This window comes from Zootoca vivipara, chromosome 3, assembly GCF_963506605.1.
Source record: "Zootoca vivipara chromosome 3, rZooViv1.1, whole genome shotgun sequence".
Lineage (NCBI taxonomy): Eukaryota > Metazoa > Chordata > Lepidosauria > Squamata > Lacertidae > Zootoca > Zootoca vivipara.
The window spans coordinates 31,866,053-31,888,013 of NC_083278.1; the positions used below are offsets into that span (position 1 = coordinate 31,866,053).

Sequence of the window (21,961 nt, forward strand, 5' to 3'; positions counted from 1 at the left end):
TTAGGGCTTTGAACAGCTTAAGAACAGCCAGTGCAGATGTTTTAGCAAAGGCTGTCACATGCTGCCAGCCATATGGCCCCATCATTAGTTTAGCTGCTACATTCTGTACCAGGTGGAGCTACTGGACCAGGGCCAATGGCATCCCCACATAGAGTGCATTGCAGTAATCCATTCTTGAGGTTCCCCTCCTATTCCTGGTCTGCTCCACAGAAGATGAGCAGCCCAACATGACCCCCAGGCAAGCAGGTTTCCATGCCCAGCTAGACGCAGCCAGTGAAGTAGAGGAGGGCAATAGGAAACTAAAGATGACATCACTGCACATTTTTGTTTACTCTGTGTCCGGATAGCTGGATGTTACTAGTCTCCGGCTCTCATCAGCTCCACTGAACATGAGCAATGGTCAGGAAGGAGGGAGGACACATCACTGGCAGGGGCAGAAAAAGGGGGTGTTGGGTACGGTGCGCCCTGGGTGTCACCACTGAGGGGGTGACAAAATGCCAGGTGGCACTCACTGTGGAGCCTGCAGCATGCCTGAGCCATGCGTCTCTCCTGGGAGAGATGTGGTGGCTTGGGTGTGTGCAGGCTCCGCGCTGCCCAAACAGTCCACCCACTGCCTCCCCCCCCCCAGCTGCGGGGCGGCTGAGTGGGAAGAGGCAAGCAGACTCCAGAGGCCTCACAGTACGCCCTGCGCCTATGGGTGGCTCGCGCCGCCCCTGGGCGCGCTGCCCCAGGCGCCCGTGTGGCTTCCTCCGACACTGCACATTGGCTACCCCTGCTTTATATCACACTGGAGAGAGGAGGAGAAAAAGAAGGGGCGTCTTTTTAAAAAAAAAAAATGAGTCACACACCTCCAAAAATGTGTTGTTTGGGCAGGAAAGTTTCCTACACCAAAGTAGCTCTCACCTACACAGTACATAAAAAAGTTAATTTCTCATTCTTTCAGTTTAGTTACAGAAGGCAACCTATTTGCTACCACAATAAATATAATGTGTATAACAACAACAACAACAACAACCTCATAAAACAAATTAAAGATATATTTTGTCAAATGGGGATAAAAGGCCTAATAGTAGTGCAAGCCTCTGCAGAATAAACCCTTTGGCATACACTTTAACAAGCCAGTTAATAACAGCTTTGTTAGCTATATTATACATCTGAAATAAAGCATTGAGGGATAAAGCTAGAAAACAAGTCATAAAATATAGTTTTTGCTTGTTCCAGGTCATTACTGCTGCTGTAAACCAAATCCTAAACCTTATAACAATTTGTGGAGACTTTACAATGCAGCAAAGATGATAAAGTGGAGGATTGTTGTTTTAATAAAAAGGCACCATGCTCAAATCAAATGATAAACAAACCATAAACCACCAAAACCCTGGATATTATATCCTATTCTTAAAGGGGAGAAACAAATTGGAAAAATGCTAGGTTTTGGTCAAATAGGTTTTTTTATTAGTGCAAAACATTTCAAGGAAATGTCTAGATTTTTCTTTTTCCTTATGCTTCTAGAAATGGGGTTTCTCTGCCAACAAATAGAGTGATGAATTTTGAGAGGTCACTTGCTAGGGATATGCAATGACCAAATGTTTTGGGTCAGATTCTAATTTTGTACTTCCGAAAACAGTCTGCCTCAGTTCAAAGTGCTTCATAGGATGCCCAATTTGGCTCAAGATCCACCAGTGCCCCTGAATGAGAAACTTGCCAAAAGGAAAATATGTCCAGGAGCTTTTGTGCTAGGCACACTTGAAGTTGATTTGGGGTATGCATGGGAAGTAAAAGAGATTGGCTTTCCAGGTGAGCTCATTCCCTCTGAGTACATGCTTGACTTATCCTTCACAATGGAGATCTCCCTCCAACCTCTCTTCCTCCACCTGGTGCTATGCCTTATATAGTAAATGTAAGTGTTATTATTTTCATGTTTAGATGCTAGTGTGCAGCATGTTTCTGACATTTGGATTGTTGAGGCAGCATGAAACATTTCAGAGGTTGGTGCTTTGACTTGTGCAGCCTTGTGCTTCATCTCCGACAAGCTCCTAATCCCCCTGAGGCATCCTACTGCAGCTCAGGATTTAGTATTCCTCTGAATCTGATTACATGCCTACCATTTGCAGAAAGCCCCAGCACCTGGTAGATGACTGTCCCCTTTCCCCTTTAGTGTGGGGAATTAAATAAGAATCCCTGTGGACCCACGTGTGGGGGTGAACAACGAAAGAATCAGCAGGTTGCCTGGATTCAAAACGCTGGGCTAGCACACAGAAAGCAGAGTATTAGATTCACAAAAATAAGCAGCACAGTAAAGCATTAGGGATATAGGTTGTTAGGTCTTTTAATCCCTTTCAGCTGCACACAGCAGCTGACCTCTTTCTATCTCTCTTCCATGAGCAGACCAAACACCGTTAAATAAGTTTAAAATGCTTTACTTACAGATTCAAGGTCTCAGCCATGCATTGTTCTATGTAGCAGAATACTCTTGGGTAAAAAATACAGAATATATTTCCAGACATGTGCTGTAAGCTCAGAAGCAATCTTACACACACACCCTCCTTTGTTGGCTACAGGATGCAGATGCAGATACACACACACACACACACACAGTATAAAGGAAGTAGAAAGGCTTCCCTTTCTCTCCAGAGAAGAGGGTGTGTGACCTGAGTCTATCTAGCAATACAACTCTGTGGTCTTTAACCCCTTCATGCACTAACAAGCAGTCGTGCATATTTATGTTTGATTGCAAACTCCCACATTTAGAAATGTGCTATAAAAAATGTTATCAAAATTGCTATAGCTGCTAGACTTGTTCAGCTCCTTTGGTGTCTAAAACCTAAATCCCTAAGTAGGTTGTGGTTGCATCTCATTTCTAGTGCACCTCTATGTAAACACAACTACTAAAGCACCACAGACTGCCACTGCACCTAGTGCACCTGCTGTGGTACTTTTAGAACAATTGATTACACATTGTAATATAATTGTGTTTTCTTTTTTCAAATATATTTTTAAGCAAAAGAATAAATAGTATTTTAGATTCTAAATCACGACTACTGCAGTGTAAACAAAGACAGCATGCAACAGAGAAAGTAGAGTCTTCCACAATGCAGTGTTCCTGTATGTGTTTGTGTGGGAGGGTGCTTAGGCAGTGTAAGGATAGGAGTGCTACAATTGTGCCCCTGTTATCATCTGTGAAATGCTGAAGGATCTCATTCTGCCTTTCTGTGAAAGGCGGTCTTTGGTCTGGTGAGTCTTTGGTCTGGTGAGAGCTTCAGTAAAATAAGAGTGTGTGAGATGGATTTGTTGAGTTGCCCTTGCACCTACAAACCCCACTTCCTCCAGATCACCACACGGTTCTGGAGGGGCTTGCAGTGGTGCAGGGAAAATCAGCTCCCATTCTCTTCTGTTAGCAGAAATGTTTGCTAGATGAAAAGCCCTTCCATGAATCAGAAGGCATAATTACAGTAGACTTGTCCCAGGAATTAGAAGTTTTGTATTGAGAGGAGAGAAAAGGGACTTAAAAAAAAACAACTTCCCTTATGTGTACTGGCTCTTACCCTGTGGTTCTACCCCAGGATTCCTATGCTTGTGTAACAGACAATACCTGGTCTGTGACAACAATATGAAATATATACATTAGAAGAAAATTGGTATTACCATGCGATTACCATCCTACACGAAGTATTTTTTTATGGTACAGTCAATAAGTGTCCATAAATGAATATACTCTGTATATTAAGACTTGCTACTATATGTATAAATTCTGAATTCTAATTTGTATTGATTTAATGGGCTCATCCTGGGACTTTTATACGAGGGACCATAATTAAAGTGTTCTGCTTTGACAAAGTCAATAATTCCATTTCCCCCCTGAGGCTCCTCATTCTGCTGTAGCATTCTTTATGAATTGAAGAGGCATGAGATTTAACTTTGGTTAAGTGTGCCATGTCTAGCAATGCCGCATGTGGCACACGCTGCACTACTCAGCCACCAACATAGGGTAGCAGCTGAATGAAGAAGGGCTAAGACACACAAATGCATTAGACACCACATCCAAAGATGCTGGCTAAAAACAACTCAGTTTATACAGCACAAGCTAGAATTAAGCAAAAAAAGGGGTTATTTCAGACAAGAAACACTCATATCTTCAAAATGCACCTCTCTGAGATGACGTTGCCCTAGAACAATGCACTCTTTGGCCACACTACTGGATCTATTCCTTAAATATCTCTGGATCTGGGTCACCTGTAATTGCAAATAGATCACTCGGAAGTTCATAAAAGAAAATTTAAATGCAGAATGATCAAGGGTTGCTGGAATATGTTATATTGTTTAATTTGCAGCCATGACAGTGCCATGGGGAAGGAGGAGAAACACACACGTAATGGTGGCTCTGATTTTCAAGTATTGCTCTTAATGCATTTGAACAAATGGCATAACTAACACACACACACACACACACACACACACACACACACACTTGCAACAGTGGTACAAGCAACTTACTGGAACGAGGAATTTTTTAATTTCTTCCAAGGCGTGACTCATCCGTGAATAAGCTTCTCCGGGTGGGGCAAACACTTCAATTAATACATGTAGTTCATCACTCAAGTGTGCGTATTTGGCTTCCCCACTCTTCCTTAGTTCTTCTTCCTGTGGAAGAGGGTATTTTTAGAAATAGAAATCTATTCACTTTGCATTGATTTAGCATTTACAGAGAACACGACAAAAGGGCATAATCTAGGCAGGCTTTCAACAAAATGAGGCCCTCCGAGAAACAAAAATACCTGGCATAAATTACTTGATCTGAAAATCACTCTTGAGTGTGTGAGTTGTAAAAAGAAGAAGAAGAAAACCTGGCATAATTAACATCTACAAAGAAAGACTTGCTAAATACTTTACAGGAACATGTTAAAAATTTCATGATGAATGCAATTAAAAGATAGAGTCTTTGTATATTAGGTTTTCTGGAGCATCTTATACTAAGGACACAATAAAATATATCTACTAAAATATGGAGAATCCAGAAAGTCAAATAAAAAAAGGCATCTAAACATCCTGATTGAAGAAAAATCAGACTTTTGTAGTGTTTGGGGTGGACCATAGCAAACAGTTTTAGGGTGCACAAGGATGAGCCTGCTTAGGTAAGCTACAGTAGGAAATTGCCCCAAGCTGTTTCTATTAAACATTTTGCTTGACCTAAAGCAGGGGTTGTCAACCTGGTCCCTACTCAGGGCCGTCTCTTGGCCCGGGCTGGGTGGCGCAAGGCGCCAGGGCGCCTGGCCACCAGGGGCACGGAAGGGGCGCCGAACGGTATCTGGGAGCAGCGCGCGGCCATTGAGCTTCCTCTCCTCTTCTTGCCCATGAAGCAGAATCAGCGAGACTCCTGCCTAGAGTGGCACCATGCGCCTGTTGCCACTCTAGGCAGGAGTCTCCCTGATTCTGCTTTTGGTGCGCCTCTTGGTGGGCCATCTCTCAGGCGCTGGCGCTGCCACCGCCCGCCCAGCTGCCCACCCTGCTCTTTGCCTCCCTCCCGCCCGCCCATTGTGGGCATGAGGAGGATGAGAGGCCGGGCGCTGCGTGGCACACCCCTCCCCAGCAGAGGCTTCCGTGCCGGAGGAGGAGGTGGCGGCGCCCCGGAGGACGGCCAGGCAGCCCGGCCCGCCTGCTGCGACGACGCCTTCTCCTTTTCCGCGCGCTGTGGGTCCGCCCAGAGGGAAACTTGGGGCTGGGGGGCGCAGCAGGGGTCCTTGCGTCAAGGCGCAAGATCAGCTTAAGACAGCCCTGTCCCTACTGCCCACTAGTGGTTGTTTCAGGATTCTAGGTGGGCGGTAGGGGGTTCTATGGCACAAGCTGAATCCTCCTTCCATTGAGCACTGGTGGGCGGTAAGGAAATTTTACCATCAAGAAAGATGCGTTAGTGGGCAGTAGGTATAAAAAGGTTGACTACCCCTGATCTAAAGTTTACGCATACAATTTTTTTGGGGTGTGCAGCTCACTTTTCTGCACTTACCGGTAGCTTTTCCTATGGCAGTTGTCAAGCCTCTCTATTTGGGTGGAATGATTTGAACAGTGTTTTTCCTTTTCTTATAAACAGATGACTAGCACTCTGCTACCAATAACAGTTTTCAACAGAGAACATTCCTACACATGAAATCTTGCACATGGACTACTACACACGGATATTGGTCTGTATGTTATATAGACAACATGCAATTCCTGCAAGGTTGTTTCAGTTTTAGTCAGATATCGTGCAGTATTAGCAAGGATCTATGCTCTGTATCTAAAACCAAGCTTTGAACAAAGGAAGACCAGGCATTTTTTTCATTACAACATTACAGTTTTATTGGCTATCTCCAGCAACTGCTCTGGAGGAAGCGGTTTAAAATTCTACACTAAAAATTCTGAATAATTCACAACAAAGCAGGGAGTGATGCGCCTTCTCTACATATCATGGGAACACTTTTATATGAATGCAGTTGAGAACCTCAGGTTTTGAGCAACTCAGGTACTGATCTCTTCAAATGGACTTTGCCCTGAAACATTTTTAGTAACAGATAAATGATGGCAAAACCCAGCACCTACTGACTGAAATTCATGTCATGTGGCTTCCCCCCTCCCTCACAACAGAGGTTTTCGAGGGGGAAAAGTACTAGGGTATGTCCTTTTATTTCTTTAACCTTTCATCAATTTAAAATCTAAAGTATCAATCCAGTACTGGGGTTCAACGTATCCCAAGACAGCCATACAAATAAAATACCTAGTAGAAGTTAATGAGCACCACACCATTTGCAATTTAAAAGTAATAACCATGCCTTCACTGAGTATTTTTCTAAACCAGTAAAACAATGCAGGGTCAACTGTGGAAAAGTAAACTACAAAAATGATATCTGGAATTCTGCGGCCCAGGCCTGTATCCTGTAAACCCAACGCCTATTCACCTATTACCTTAATGATGTAGGTATGTTTTTCCTATTACAGTATATTGTCAATATGTTGTGGAAATCAGTAATCCCCCCCCCCCGTTAGATGCTAACCTCCACTTAACATCTTGTTTCCTGGTTGGCGAGCATATTCCCCCCGCCACTTAGTTTATCTCTGCTGCCACCATATAGATCAAAGCCGTTATGTTTTATTATACCAGTTAAACTTTCAGTAGTGTGGCTTGTTCATGGCTGCAGCTCATGGTTAGTGAGGAAGGAGCTTGGATGACATGCTAAGTCAAAACATGGCTTAGCTCAGCATGGTGCGGGAGTAAAAATGACTGGGAAAGACCAAAGTGGCTGCGAGCTCTGCTTCAGGGAGGAGCCCACATGTCCTCGTGGTGCCGGTAAGACATAGTTTGGGTTACGATGTCGTGCAAATGCAGCCAATGTCTAAACCTGCGTTATGCCTGTGTTAGTACCAGAATATGCCTTTTGGGGAACAAGGAGTTAGTCAAACTCTAGTTTTAAAACAATGAGTTATCATAAATCCATTGGTAAATTTTTAACCAAGTCTTCCACCAGTTAAAGATGCCTCATTAAAAAGATGATTTATCTGAATGGGTCTCCTTTGAGTATGACAAACATTGGATACCACCATATTTATTTTATTTAAAATATCTGTTATGTGCCTTTCAATGCAATAGCATCCCAGAGTGAGTCATATAAACTGTTGAAATATAACATGTATGATAAAACAACAGGTATATTTCACATCAATCTCAACAACAACAAGAATACATCAGCGATAGCAAAACAGGCACTAACATATAGCAAATAGCTGATGTAGTGTATCTCAGCTGCAGAATATAGCAAAAAAACATCACCGAGATATACTGTCAAAATTCTGAGCATTTTGCAATAAACTGCATTAAAGTAAAAGAAAACAACTGGAGCAGTATTAGTACAGCATAACCAAAACGGTCACATTGCATATGCATTTAAGTGCCATAATGTATTCATAAAAATGTCTTTACAGAATTCCAAAATGTATTCCTTCTTAATAATGCCTTTGTGATTCTTGAAATGTATTGGTACCAGCTGCAATATAGATGGGATTCATCTGATGCCAAAGAAACTTCAAGGCAACACTTCATCACTTGAGTCAGAATTGCTCATTCTGTTCATGGATGAGACAATGCATTGTCAGGCCGGGGGGGAGGGGGCAGAAAATGTCCAAAAGGTTGATGTTTCTAGTTATAAACTCAGGAATAACAACTATTGCTGTATACAGAAGAGAGTGAGAGAGAGAGAGAAAACATTGCCCAGAGCTATGCTTATTGCTTCTCATCTTTTGTGTCAGTTGTTCTTCTGCTAGCCTTCATGTGTGACTGAGCTTTCTGAATGATAATGTTATGGTGTGTGTCTGATGAGCCACATAAAAATTGTGAGTCCTTCAGTCAAGGATCTAGGAACAGTGTAATAAACTCGATGCTACTATTATCTGTGGGGAACTTCTGCTTCTCTCCCCCCTACCACCGATGTTGCTAAACTACAACTCCCATCAGCCCCAGCAAGTAGAGTCAATAGCTAGGGATTATGGGAGCTGTAGTTCAGCAACATCTGGAGGTCCAAATGGCCAACTCTTTGTTACTTCAGAAGTGGCCTATCGTTGTATTGTTTGAGCACTAGCAGAAAAGTCCTACTTATTCTGTGATATTTTCACACGGAAATAGATAGCTTCAGTTATATACTCTTAAGTAGCTCCTTTCAGAATAATGAAATGAATCTCAGAGACTTTGATATTGTGTGTGTGTGTGTGTGTAATTTTAGACAGCCCTTTTTCATTTTTATCTTCAGACCCAATGGGAGCTTTCCTGCCTGCAGGGGGTGGGGGTGGAATTTTGATATAAAGTGGGGGAGGGAATAGTCCCCCCCATATCATGGTCCCACTCTAAGTTACCCATAGTTATTTCATGGTTATACCCATGGTTATTTGAAAGAAATATCAGTCACACACAGTGGCGTAGCAAGTGGGTGCGTTGGGGCAGGCCACCCTGGGTGCCACCCTGGAGGGGGGTGACACTCGGCACGCCCCCCCATGACTCCCAAGCCGATCCCCACTGCCCAGTAGAAAGCCTCGCTTGGCACGGCAGCGGCTAGCTTGCTCGCTCACCTGCTCGGCCGGCACACACTTTGCTTTTTCCTTCCTGCTGGGCAGAGCTGTGGAGGTGAGGCCTCCCTGCCTCACCCCTCGCCTGACAATGCATTGTCGCATCCCAGCTCTGTCTTTTGGGGAGCAGCGCTGGCGATGCATGCGTCGATGCGTTGTATGTAGTGATGCTTTGCATGAGCGCTACGTAGCGACACCACGCCCCCAGGTGCACGTCATGTTTGCCACTCTGGGTGCCCGAGTGGCTTTCTAAACCAGTGGTCACACAAGGTTAAACATCATGACAAATGTCACATCTAGCTTGGCCCTTTGAGGCTACACATTTGAAGCAGAGACAAGTCTAACAGTCAGGGCTTTGTATAAAAAAAAGATTGATAAAGCTTCTTAACCACCATATATATATATAATCAGTATCACAAAATATTCTCAGATTCCATCTTTTAGACAAACACTAGTGGCAGGCTGCAAACCATAAAACATTAGCAGACACTTGTGGTGACAAAATATTTTGAATCCATATTTTGAAGCATGAAACAATATTAGTAAAAATGCCTAAGAAAAATCTACCTCTTGTTGGGGAAATGCCTTTGCTACAATCTAAAACATGCATATGCTGTGCTATCTCAGTAATGTACAGATGAAGAAAAATTGAATACTGTACTAATATGTTACATGACTAGTATTTCCATACTAATCACATTGGCTTTTATCTGCAGTGCCACAAAACACCAGCATCATAAGCACATAGGTACTCATATAGCAAGCCATAAGATGAGGCTGAAATTGCTTTTCAAATACTTTTCAACTTCCAGCCACAATTACTTTTAAATGAAGTGATAGTCCCATCACTGCAAATCAAATCAAACAAAATTTTGCTTATCTTTGCAACAGTTCTCTGGAGAAGCTTTACTTCTTACCTTACTTTAACTTAAATCAAATGAATATAAACTGACTTTTAAAATATAACTTATCTTTAAAAACAAAATAACAACTCATATCTTCATAATTAATAGTAAGCCAGATGTTGTCTCATTCCCATTCTTTTAATATTTTCAGCTACCCCAGACGGAGTTTCATTTGGATTACTTTCACTAAATATGGTCAGCATTAAAAAGAAAAAAATGCATATATAATTTAACATTATTTATATTTGTGCATCTATTTCTCATGCTTCCTTGTAAAGGAATGAATAGTCTATCCACTGAAAAAGGAACTTTGTCTCCATTATATATCTCTTAAGTGGTTTCTACCTTTTTTCTTAAGTAGTTATGTAGATATTAAGACTACAAAATAACAGTAAAATATCTGTCTGCGGCTTTGGAAACCGTGCTATTTCCCTTTTTAGAGGCAATTAGTAAAAATAAATAAATCTTAGAAGCAAAGGTTGCATACCATCTTGCTTTTAAAAAAAGAAAATCTAGATCCTAGAACTAAAACAGAAAATATCTGCACTACAAATGAATGAACATGGAAAATTCCAACTGCATTAGTCTTCCTAATACATTTATACTAATACCCAATTCATCATAAATTCCATTGTGCAATTACTTTATCAGAATAGTGCAAATTACTGCATATGAAAAATTGAAGTTCCCATCCTGTTCAGATGAAATTATACAGTCTTTATAAATAACTGTATAAATTTTAAAGGTGCTATTTTCACATGTCCTTTGAGGCAAACTTTAAATAGCACAATAAATTCTAGTTCCTTGCTTAAGTCTTCCAAACATTCAGTGCAACACTATTTCTTCTACTTTTCTCTGTGGAGCTGGAGGCATCTCTTCCACAGTGCTCTCTATGGCAACTAAACATGAGAGGAGTATCTCAGAAAGAGAGAATGACAGATGATGAGAACTATTTTCCGATGGCCATGTCCTTAGAGGGCTGTGGTCTTCATTAGCGATAGAAAATGTATCGTAAGATAGTTTGTGAAAGTGCCAGGACTCAGTGGTAGAGCTCACAGTGGGATCTTCTGGTAGGGCTGTAGAAGGCTCCTCTCTGAAACCATGGAGAGCTGTTGCCAGTCAGTGCAGGACAATACTGAGCTAGATGGACCAAGGACCTGACTATATTGAGGCAGCTTCCTATGTTAGTGGGTCCCTAGGTAAAGTCTCAGGCCTGGGAAACAAGTGGTGCCTTTATTCTGACCTAAATAAAAATGCCAGCTCCTTGTGTAAGCTTTATTTTGATATCTCACCCACCCAAAGTAGAACATTGCTATGCTACCACTTTCAGGGTTTTTCTTTTTCTTGATCCAAGGTGGCTGTCCGAGAGACCATAACACCCTCCAAAAGTCCAACTCTTGCTCTCACAGTGCCCAATCACATGCCTATGGGAAACCTACAATTAGGACCCAAAAGTGTGTGTACTCTGTGCAATGATGCCACATTGGCAATGCTATTTTTCTAAGTTAAGACCGTCAGGCTGCTGCCAGGGACTCCCAGCTGGTTGCCCAGGAACGTACAAAGACAAGGAAATGTTTCTTACCGTCCACTTCTTATTCAGTATTTACAGAAAGGCTATAGAACCCAGCTTCTTGGATAATGGTGTTGTCCTGAGTTAATCTCCAACCCCCATCTCTCCAACTTCCTCATTTGTCATTCTCATCGTCTCTCCTATGGGTGCTGCTACATGCCCTCTATCTTTGAGCTCTTTGCTCTCCTACTTTCACCAGGTTCTGGCAGTGGAGGGGGGGTCTGGAATGCTTTCTGAAGACACTGTGTCTGTCAGCTGTCACCCCCTGGTGCTTCCACCTCCTCCTCCTCTTCCATTATTTTTTTAACTTTCCCCCTCATCTGCCTCTGAGCTGTCACCTCCCTCAACCTCCTGTTGTAAATCTAAACTGTCTTCCTCTTCCTCCTCCCTGGAAGGGTCAAGCTAGGAAGGCGGTCTCCACCATTCCTCCTCCTCTCCCCAGGCCCTGACACATGTGCAGGAAACTACTGAAAATATCATGCACTCTTTATGGGGAACTTGCATAGACAACATACCGATGAGCCTCCAGAGAGCTGCCCCAAGTTAGAGCTACCAATACTGGACTAAATTGGCAAATAGTGTGTCCTGCTGGAAGGCAGCTGCCTCTGAACAGTTAGTTCTGCTGCAATAGCCCAAAGAGAAATGAAAATGTTCTGAGCTTAAAAGGCAAATATATGACCTTTGCCTTTTGTATCATGTAATCTAGAATCTCCTTTGCACTATATAGATGGAAGGAGTAAAATACCACGAAGACACATATAAGATGTCTCTTTGTGTTTTTAAAGGCTGAAAGTGTCATGATTAATATAGGATTTTTTTTTTCTTCCTAAAGGTGAATCCACCAATACTGAGAGTTAGCCTTTTGAAAATAATGTAATTTTTTTTTAAAAATGAGCACTATTCAAGCATTCACAATTGTCCAGTCTATCAACTGATGAGAAGGTCATGACCATTTAAATACTTAAAGGTTAAAAGAAAGGAAAAAAGAGAAACCTTTAAACAACTAATATTGCCTTTTAGCAATTTGATCAGAGGAAGTATTTGAAAAGAAAGAACCAATAAGCCTTTCTGAAGCAGGAAGGGAGAAGGAACTATACTGCCCACTTTTAGACCACTCTGTGTTACAGTAATAAAAGTCGAGAAAGTGCTGTGTGTAGATTATCAAGATTAAATTCCCTTTCACAGTAATAATGGTTATTGCTGGATAAAGGAAAATTATTTCCATAAATATTACAAAATAAAAACCTTTTGGCCCCAATCCAGAGTTCCCCAGGTACAACAACAGGTTGCTAATGCAACCTCCAAAAGAAGAAGAAAAAAGGCAAAACCTCCCCCCCCCAAAAAAAAATGGAAGCAGAGCAACCTTTATGAAGAGTAATAGTCTTTTTTGGAGGGGGGGAGGGAACGCCCCCAAGCATGTTTTAGTTGATAATCTTCCTCAAGGGCAGAAGATTAAGATTATTCTATCAAGGCAACATGTCTCCTTTAAGTTGTTGTTTAGTCGTTTAGTCGTGTCCGACTCTTCATGACCCCATGGACTAGAACACGCCAGGCACTCCTGTCTTCCACTGCCTCCCCACAGTTTGGTCAAACTCCTTCATGGCTCACTGCCTTGTCGTGGTGAAGGGGCTTGAATAACTCAGAGAAGCTATGAGCTATGCCTTGCAGGGCCACCCAAGACAGACAGGTCGTAGTGGAGAGTTTTGAGTAGGAACAGGCAAGCCACTGCAGTATCCCTGGCAAAAAAACCTCTATGGACAAAAACAGCAGTGCCTTGAGAGAGGTACCTTAATCTTATGTCCCAAGGGAAAGTTGCAACCAACAAAAATGCACTCAGCATTTTTGATCCAGTAAAGTCCCTACATTCAGTATGGCACCCATGTTCCGTTGCCCAAAGAGTGCTATTGTCAGTAGTGCATACCTGCCAAGTTTCTGCTTGAGAAATAAGGGACCGGACTGGAAGTAGCAGATCGGAAGTAGCGCTGCTGCCATTTTGGAACTGGGTGGAGCATGCTCAGAAGTGACTTTTGATGCTGCTGTGCCCAGTTCCAAAATGGCCGCCACAGCAGAAGTGCAGCCATTTTGGAACTGGGCAGAGCAGCATCAAAAGTCGCTTCTGAGCATGCTCCGCCCAGTTCCAAAATAGCCGCCGCGCCAGAATAAACCGGGAAAAAACAATTCCGTTTTTTCGGCTGCGGACAGCTGGAAAAACGGGGGTTTCCCGGGGAATACGGGAGACTTGGCAGCTATGGTAGTGTCTGAGCCTTTGCACAATGTCACAAGCGACATTACTGTGTGGATGCCAGTGGGTGGGGCTGCTCAGTGTTTCCTACCTTCCATGTACAGCAAGCTAGGAGCAACAATGAATGAAGTGGGCTTGTAACTTTTACTGTTCAAAGAATTCATCTTTTTGATGTTTTGCATCCTTTTGGTCTTTTGTTGCTGCTCCTTTTTTGTCCTTCCAAAGTTAGTTCCAAACCCTGCTGAGTTGGGAAGAAAAGGGAGAAATTCCAGGCAGTTTCTTCCCTCTGGCAATGCTAATAATCTGTTGAGAACAAGGGAACCCCGCTATGCATTTGTGAATCTTTCTCTTCCCTATCACTGCTCCCCCCCCCACTTTATAAACAGGAGATTTGGCAATCATCCATCTGAAGCACATGCACGGAGTTCAGGAATCATGGACACCCACTCACACACCAGCCATGCTTCAATACTGGTCTCCTATGGCGGGCTTCTCAATGCCCAAGGCACATTGAATCGAGACCTGAAAGTGATGCCTTTGCTACTGAAATTGGTAGGAGGCGTGTTTCATGAAAAGTTTCACACCCATCCATCCACGAAATGCACCGCCTACAGTTTTCGTAATTGTTCAGGATAGGGAAAATGGAGCAAAAGCGTTTGCCCACTCAGAAAGGTGGCTCCATAACATCTGGTTATATGGTTCATGTAGACAGTGATATGTACCCACTTCTTTTAATGGTACCAAAGCAGCTGCTGAAGAGGCCAGTGAACAGGAATGAACAAAAAGAGGTCAGGTTTTCAGGAACATTTGCTGTCTCCTGAAAATGTCCAAACCATTCGTTCACCCATGAAAAATGTTGTTGCTACAACTTTATTGAGTCTGATCATATGGCTAAGACTGCTTAATGGAGAAGAGGTTTCATGACTGGCTTAATAGCCAGTGACCAGAGGTAGCTTCCATGGCCTGTTGCTTGATAGTTTGACCTTGAAGAGGAAGTGCTCCATTTGAATTGAATGAGGCAAGGGTGATTCCAGACAAGCCTAGCAAGAGTTGCAACCTTATTACTATTTATAGCTCTAATATCACTGATGTGGAAAAAGGAGTAAGAGATTATCTAACAGACCAAATTAATTTAAAATGTGGCCTGTGAATGTTATTAAATCCAAGATAGTTTTTTTGCAAGAAATGGACTGTTTAACATTTTTTGATATAAAAAGACTGAATCTTGAAATAAAAACCACTTGTCAGCTCCTTATGAATCATTTAGTGATACCCAGCTTCTATTAAGGGAAAATTAATGTTATGCCTCATATTAGTTCCCCCTTTGTGAAGAGACGTCTCCTTTGTATGGTTAGTTACACCGACATAGATTGCCAAAATATAGCCCTAAGCAAACAGCTTGATGAGAAATTAGTCCACATGTGCAACAAATTAAGATGCAGTTTATCCTAGAATGTTTAATAGCAGTCTGTCTGAAATAAAAGCATACCTCCTGCAAATGTCCAGTTCTTGTTTTGGGGGAGTTGTTGCCATTTAATAGCTGCTCTGATTATATTTTGTTTTGATATGCTGTAACCTTCCTTGGGACCGTTGGATGAAGGGAATGTAAGAAATACAGGAAGTAAATAAATAGTAGTGATGTAACTGATGTTCTGTATATGGATCTGTCCAGCTCATATTATTCAACCACCTTATGAATCAAGTGCTATTTCCTCAGACTTCTGCAGCTTGGGATGTTAAATGAGATTCTACGTATGGGCAGGCAGTGTTCAAAAGACACACACAAACACACACACACCCCACAAGCTACTTTGCAGGCACTTGCAAAGCATGTTGTTTTTAATGCCAAGTCCTTACTTCTGAGGAATCTTTCATTAATTTCTGTGAAACTATTTGAGGTTTTCCCCCTCTATGAACAATATACTATGCTGCACACATATATCTGGGGGAGTTGCACAAACCATGCAGACAAAACTATAATTCTGTGGGGCAAATGTGATAATATGCACCTGTGCACATGCATCAAAATTACAAAGTTGAATAAAAGTCTCAGGAAACAGATGAACTTTTTTCAGAATCCTTGCTGAGAAAATTCATAAACACCAAGCTGATTCTGAATTGAGCATGGGCATTTTGCTACATGCACACAAAGAGACTGAAAGGAGCACTAGAAATTCTTCAAATCATTGTGGAATTCAAAGACAAAAACCATGTTCTTCACTTACCCTGAACTGCAAAAGTTGGGATGAATTCTGCATAGAGACATTTTAGTACAGGACCTCACCTCTACTTTGTTTCTAAGCTTCATCTGCACTCTACATCATTGCTGGTTAGTTACATTGGCTATGGCTGATGTCAAAAGGCCAGTTTTAGCCAAGACTGAAGGCGGACATCTTGCTTCCTTGCTACTTTTTATTTCTCTCCCCCTGAAATACATGGTAGGAATCAGAACCAAATGGCTGCAGGGGTCTACAAATGAATATCCCTGTTGAAAGGGTGGTGGGGCCATGCCCACCAATGCCCAGATCTCCCTTCATGTGGCAGATATCTGTCTGCTTACACCAATACATGTGTATGGCCCCTTAAACCTGCCAAATATATGGCCAGTATGGGCTGTATTGGGGGTAAAGTTTATTGGGGGTAAAGAGAGGCTGCACAGCCCTACATTGCCATTACACATGCTTTGAATGTGTGGCCGGGATTGTCTGAACCCCTAACCTACAGTACTGAGTAAACTGTCACATGTGGATTAGAGCCATATGAATGGGATAGATTTGCCAGGTTTCTGTTGCGCCTGACAGCTAGGGACACATCTGAGTGCAATTTTCCTTGCACTCATGAGAAATAGCTAAGGTGAGAAATAGTTTGAGAGGGAACTGTCATGGCAAAGTCTTCCTCTAACAGCAGCCACAAAGAGAAGGTGGGTCTTGCGTGGAGCCTTGCTTGTTATTTTGCTGCTATTAAAATGGCTGAATGAAGTTGGTAGTTCTAGGCCAGGCATGTCCAACAGGTAGATCGTGATCTACTGGTAGATCACTGGACGTCTGTGGTAGATCACAGCAACTTTGGCTCCCCTAAAAAAGCTCTACATCTTTGCCCTGAAGCCCCCCAAACAGGGCTTTCCTTCCTAAAAAAAAAGCTCAACCTTGACCTGAACCCTCCAAAATATGGATGACTTTCCTTCCTAAATAAAAGCTCAATGACCTCGACCTGAACCCCCCCCAAAAGGGGGTAGATCACTGCCAGTTTTTAACTCTGTGTAGATCGCAGTCTCTTGGAAGTTGGCCACCCCTATTATAGGCCTAAGATGTGTTTGAATCCTAAAGCAGTTTTAAGTCCATTTTTTAAGAAGCGGTGTCTATGCTTATTGAACCTCTATTAGAACTGAGTCCTACCACTATCTTTTTACACAAATGAATTACTGTGTACGAGCTATGCAAGAAAGAGATTGAATGAATTTTGCATACCTTAATCTCTCCTATGTTCTCTGAAGTGAAATGATAACTCACAGACAAATTTCCTGAGAAAGATGCTCATGCCCAAGCATATCTACAACTAATGCTTCATTTCCCCCCCCAGACACGATGCAAGGCAAGTTAATTTCCCCCCTCCTAGTTATAAATGGCTACAAGCCGAAGTAACAGACTGTGCAGATTTTCTTTGAAACTGTTATCAAGGAACCACAAATTACTGCTGATTGTACCATAACTGTGCCAAGATGAAGTTCTAACTATAAAGTGATATTGATCTTGGTTAGATATATGAAGAAGGGATGTTGCAGTACAACAGTAATCAATCAGAAAAATAATCTAGGGGCTAATCAATGTCTCCGAATAAGGGAGCATTAATCCCTGATGGAGATATTACAAATACAATCATATCTAGCTTAGTTATCTAAATTCCACTCACCATCTTCCCTTATTATGTTGATCAAGGAATTGAATTACAGAAGGCTGCAACTAGCTGTTCTTCCAAGCCTGATACCCATTCCCCACTATTCTATTTAATTGTCTGCACTGTAATTTAATGTAATGCTGTCTCAGTAGTGGCAAGCACAGGAATTTCTTGTAACAGTTACCCATTAAGGCATATTAAAAGTATTTATCATGGTTCTCTGGAGTACAGATAAACACGGCACAGGGGGAACTGGGATTTAACATAATTGCTGCAAATATTTCAAAATGGGCTCTTCAGCATTTATCTATATGTAAAACACTGAAAACAACAATAATAAAGCAAAGCACAAGAGTATCAAAATGCAGTCTTAATGGAGTTCCATGAAAACAAATAAAACCCTTTTAGACTATAAATCATTGCCCTACAGAAATGCAGGTGGGCAAGGCTTTCAAGGAAAATGAACTATGGTTCTCAAAAGACCCATAATACACCAGCATCATAATATGTCAACTGTTTACTTTATTTCACATTTCTGTTTCTAGTATTATCACTCCATTTTTATCTAAACTTCCTATTTTTTCAAATATATGTTGAAAGTTTCATTGTGCCGGGAAGGAAGGAAGGAAGCCGGGCCACTGACTAGTCCTTTTAAGGTTTGACTTCTCCCCATCCATACTTCAAGGCATTTGGTTCAATAACCTTCCATGAAAACTGTGTCCATACTATAATTGACTGCAAAGCCTTTCTTTAGAGTTCCTACAATGACCCCATTCTCGTTTACAGATAACCCTTCATCCACAGCAATCTGCAGTATCTAACCAACTCCTTGGCATCTATGTTGTGACACAAATGGATCAGTTAAACAATTCTGTCTCAGATTCTGTCCAATGTAAGGAAATAAAACATTTTTTGCAAAATTAGGCAGCTTTGCATCAACTTGCAATTTACCTATTCCAGAACTTTACTTCTTTACAAATTAAAAACAGGCTGCGGGGCTAAAAACAAGCAGAACATACATGCAAGTAGTTGTCTTTGCTCTGAACCACTTTCTCTTCATCTCTAACATATCAAAGTAAATTTAACCTTCATCTGCAGTTGCCATACTTCTTTATTATTTAATACTTTGCATGCTAAACCCTGGTAGTGAAAAACAAATCTAGTGGCAGATTATTACCGGTAGTTTGCTTGTAAATATTGCACTAGTAGTAGTATGAAGAATTACAAAAGTCTGTTCTAATATCAGATTTGAAACAGGCGTTAGATGCTTTAGTTATCACCACTGTCTCACATGAGTAATAACACAGGGCTCTCTTTCAAAGCATCTGTTCCAGGGCTGCTGCAATTATTTGCCAAGTGTTCCCTTAGAACAATGTAATATTTTTTTAAAAAAAAGAACTTGCCCTGGAGTATGCAATTCCTCAGAGAAGGTTAAATTGCCCTCTTGGTTATTCAGTTTTGAAAATGCCACCACTAATTGCACTCAAATATTATACCACTTCATGAATCATTTCAGCAGGAAACATTTAAAGTGAAGCAGATGGCTTAATCTCTACTACAAATCCAGCATCATCCGGCCCTGCAGCCAGGCCCAGGAGTGAACAACTACACAACAGGGAATGCAGACTCCCAGAGCTAATAGGCAGAATGGGTAGTTTGCACTTGACCTTCATTCACCCACGCAAGCGACTAGGAACATCTATTATAACAAATTATTTCTGTAGTCAAGGGAGACCATGACTAAACACAAACCTTGCTTCAATATAATACCAACAACATGGGTACAGAAACGCATGTACTGTATTTTATAATCCCCAACTAGAGACAACACATGTCGAGGAGTGAAAAACCACCTGCTCCCATAAGCACAGGGAGGAATCCTTTAATTAATTTATTTAATCCATTTACCCATTTATTTTTCACCTGCCTCACAAAAGAAGTAAAGCCTGTTTTGCACTGGAAGCACAAAAGCTGGCATCCAAAAATCAACTCAGTTCAACATGCCCAAGGTTGAGGCTCTGGCATAGGGTTATCTCAGCCACCCACATCTTTACAACAGCAAAATTTCCATGCTTTTGCAGCTGAAAGGGATTTCAAGAAGGGTATGATATGCAGGGATACAGTGAGCATTCATTGTCTAAAATAAATCAACAGAGACTGTAGTCCTATTTGGTTGTTCGGAGCAATGGGTAGTATCTGAGTTCTACTACAAAAATCAAGAGCTGGCATAAGGGCAAACAGCAATGTACTGCTGAAGACCCATAGGGGTACAAGGATCTTCAGCCATGGGTCACTGACGCCCTCCAGCTATTTTGTAGCATGGAACCTGCTCAAATCTGCATTTTAAAATCAATGAAGATGGCCATGTCCCCACTGGTTTCAATAAGCACACCTGGTTCTTGAGAACAACCCCCCCCCCAAGTACAAGATCTCAAGTCTTTTTAAGTGCTCAAAGGAAATGTTCTCTCTCTCTCTCTCTCTCTCTCTCACACACACACACACACACACACGGAGGGAGGGAGGGAGGGGGGATTATTTGTGCATCCCTGGTGATATGGCATCATAAAAGTCTGCTGTTCAAAGCGCAAAAAAAGCCAAATACATCATGTTTGAGCCTATTGGGGATGCCTAAAGTAGCTTTTTGGATCCTGTCCAAAAAGAGGTGTGAATAACTCGTCCCCTTTCTTTTGGCACATCCAGATAATGTTTTATGCTATTCCTATTCCCAATTATGTCACTTGCTCATTTACGTGTACTTTCATAACAGTCAATGATTTTGAAGGAAAGTACACTATGGTATTTGCTCACGTTTGACTCTATTTTCTACATGGGGAAAGGCGTTCCAGAGAACTGTTTCCATGTAATATGTTCATTTTATTTAAATCTCTGATTTTCCTTTACTTAGACAAGGGATGTTTTATTGTGTTTTTATATGTGCTGGAAGCTGCCCAGTGTTCTGGATCTTCCCGATCTTTGAAGACTTTTACATTATGCATTATATTTTCTGCAATCAACAGGGCCCTTACATTCATAACTGCCAAGTCTCCCGCTGAAAAATGTGGGATCAGCAGCGGCGCGGCACCGGAAGTCGCTTCTACGCATGTCCAGACATGCATAGAAGCAACTTCCAGTGCCGCTCTGCCCGATTTTTGGTGCCCAGACATGGGCAGAGGAGCACCCGAAATGGAGCCTCCCTGGCAGGTAGGAAATCCGGGGGATTTCCGCGTTTTTTTTCTATTCGGGATAAGAGCAGGAAACAGATTAAAATCCGGGGATTTCCCGCGAAAAACGGGAGACTTGGCAGCTATGCTTACATTAGTATATCATAAAGATATCTGTAGATCCTGCAGCATTTTCCATGCATATAGATATCCTAGCTGCAGCCAACAGCCATGTTATAAATTCTTTGGGTTGCAGTTGTTGAGTATGATTGTCCCATATATTCAAGAGTGACAGCTGCAGAGTCATTTTTATAGAAGTATTTAGAATAAGAGAAAGCTCCTGATACACACAGCATCAAAAGTTTGTTTGTTTTTTTAGTTTAATGAGTGGGCACCCCATCACAGATGAAAAAAATGTTCCTCCTTCTGCACAACCATGCCAACAACATTTCTATGCCATCTTGGTGGCGTTCAATGCCACCTAAGTGGAAATTCTAGTGAACATTCTTCTATATATGCAGACACAGATTTATATGGCTTAGAAGATCACATATTGTTCTATCTACTCTCCGATATAGCAATATACATACTTGTTTCCCAAAGTTTTCAGACCCATTCAGTCCAACTAATAAATCAAGAAATTCCCTGTATATAATAGAAACTACCCGATTTCCAGAAGCACCCTAGTTTAACAATAAAAGTTCAAATTTATTAAGTTCACTATTGGTCTGAGTCTTCAAATGTGATTCACTGATAAAGATTTAAATTGGAGAGCCTGTAGCTAATTAAGGCTTTGCTTGCCAGCTATGACCCTACGTTGTTCCAAAGTAATAGGGTTTTTAATACAGTACTGTATAAATTCTGCAATCTAAACTTGTATTTCTTTTCCCATTTCAGTATCGTGCTGTGTAACGCCATAGCCTTAACTTTGAATGGGATCCCAGTGGAAATAAAGGCAAGCAGACAGGTGGTCTGTGGCATTGCCAATTTCCCTATGTGTTCAACATGCACGAAGTGAATGGATTATGATTTTTTTTGTAATAAGAATGTATTTAAATGATAAATTGGAAGGACCCACAACAGTGTTTGATGTAATATTTCTTGCTCT

General features: G+C 41.7%; 1 protein-coding gene across 2 annotated transcripts in view; it reads right to left on the reverse strand.

Annotated features, from left to right (window-relative positions):
• Positions 1-21,961, reverse strand: part of KHDRBS2 (KH RNA binding domain containing, signal transduction associated 2) — a 309,633-nt gene that overhangs the window by 153,360 nt on the left and 134,312 nt on the right. For both annotated transcript variants that reach the window (XM_035110689.2, XM_035110690.2), the window contains exon 4: positions 4,492-4,638. In XM_035110689.2, coding sequence (XP_034966580.1) covers positions 4,492-4,638 — 147 coding nt within the window. The remainder of the gene's footprint in view (positions 1-4,491; positions 4,639-21,961) is intronic.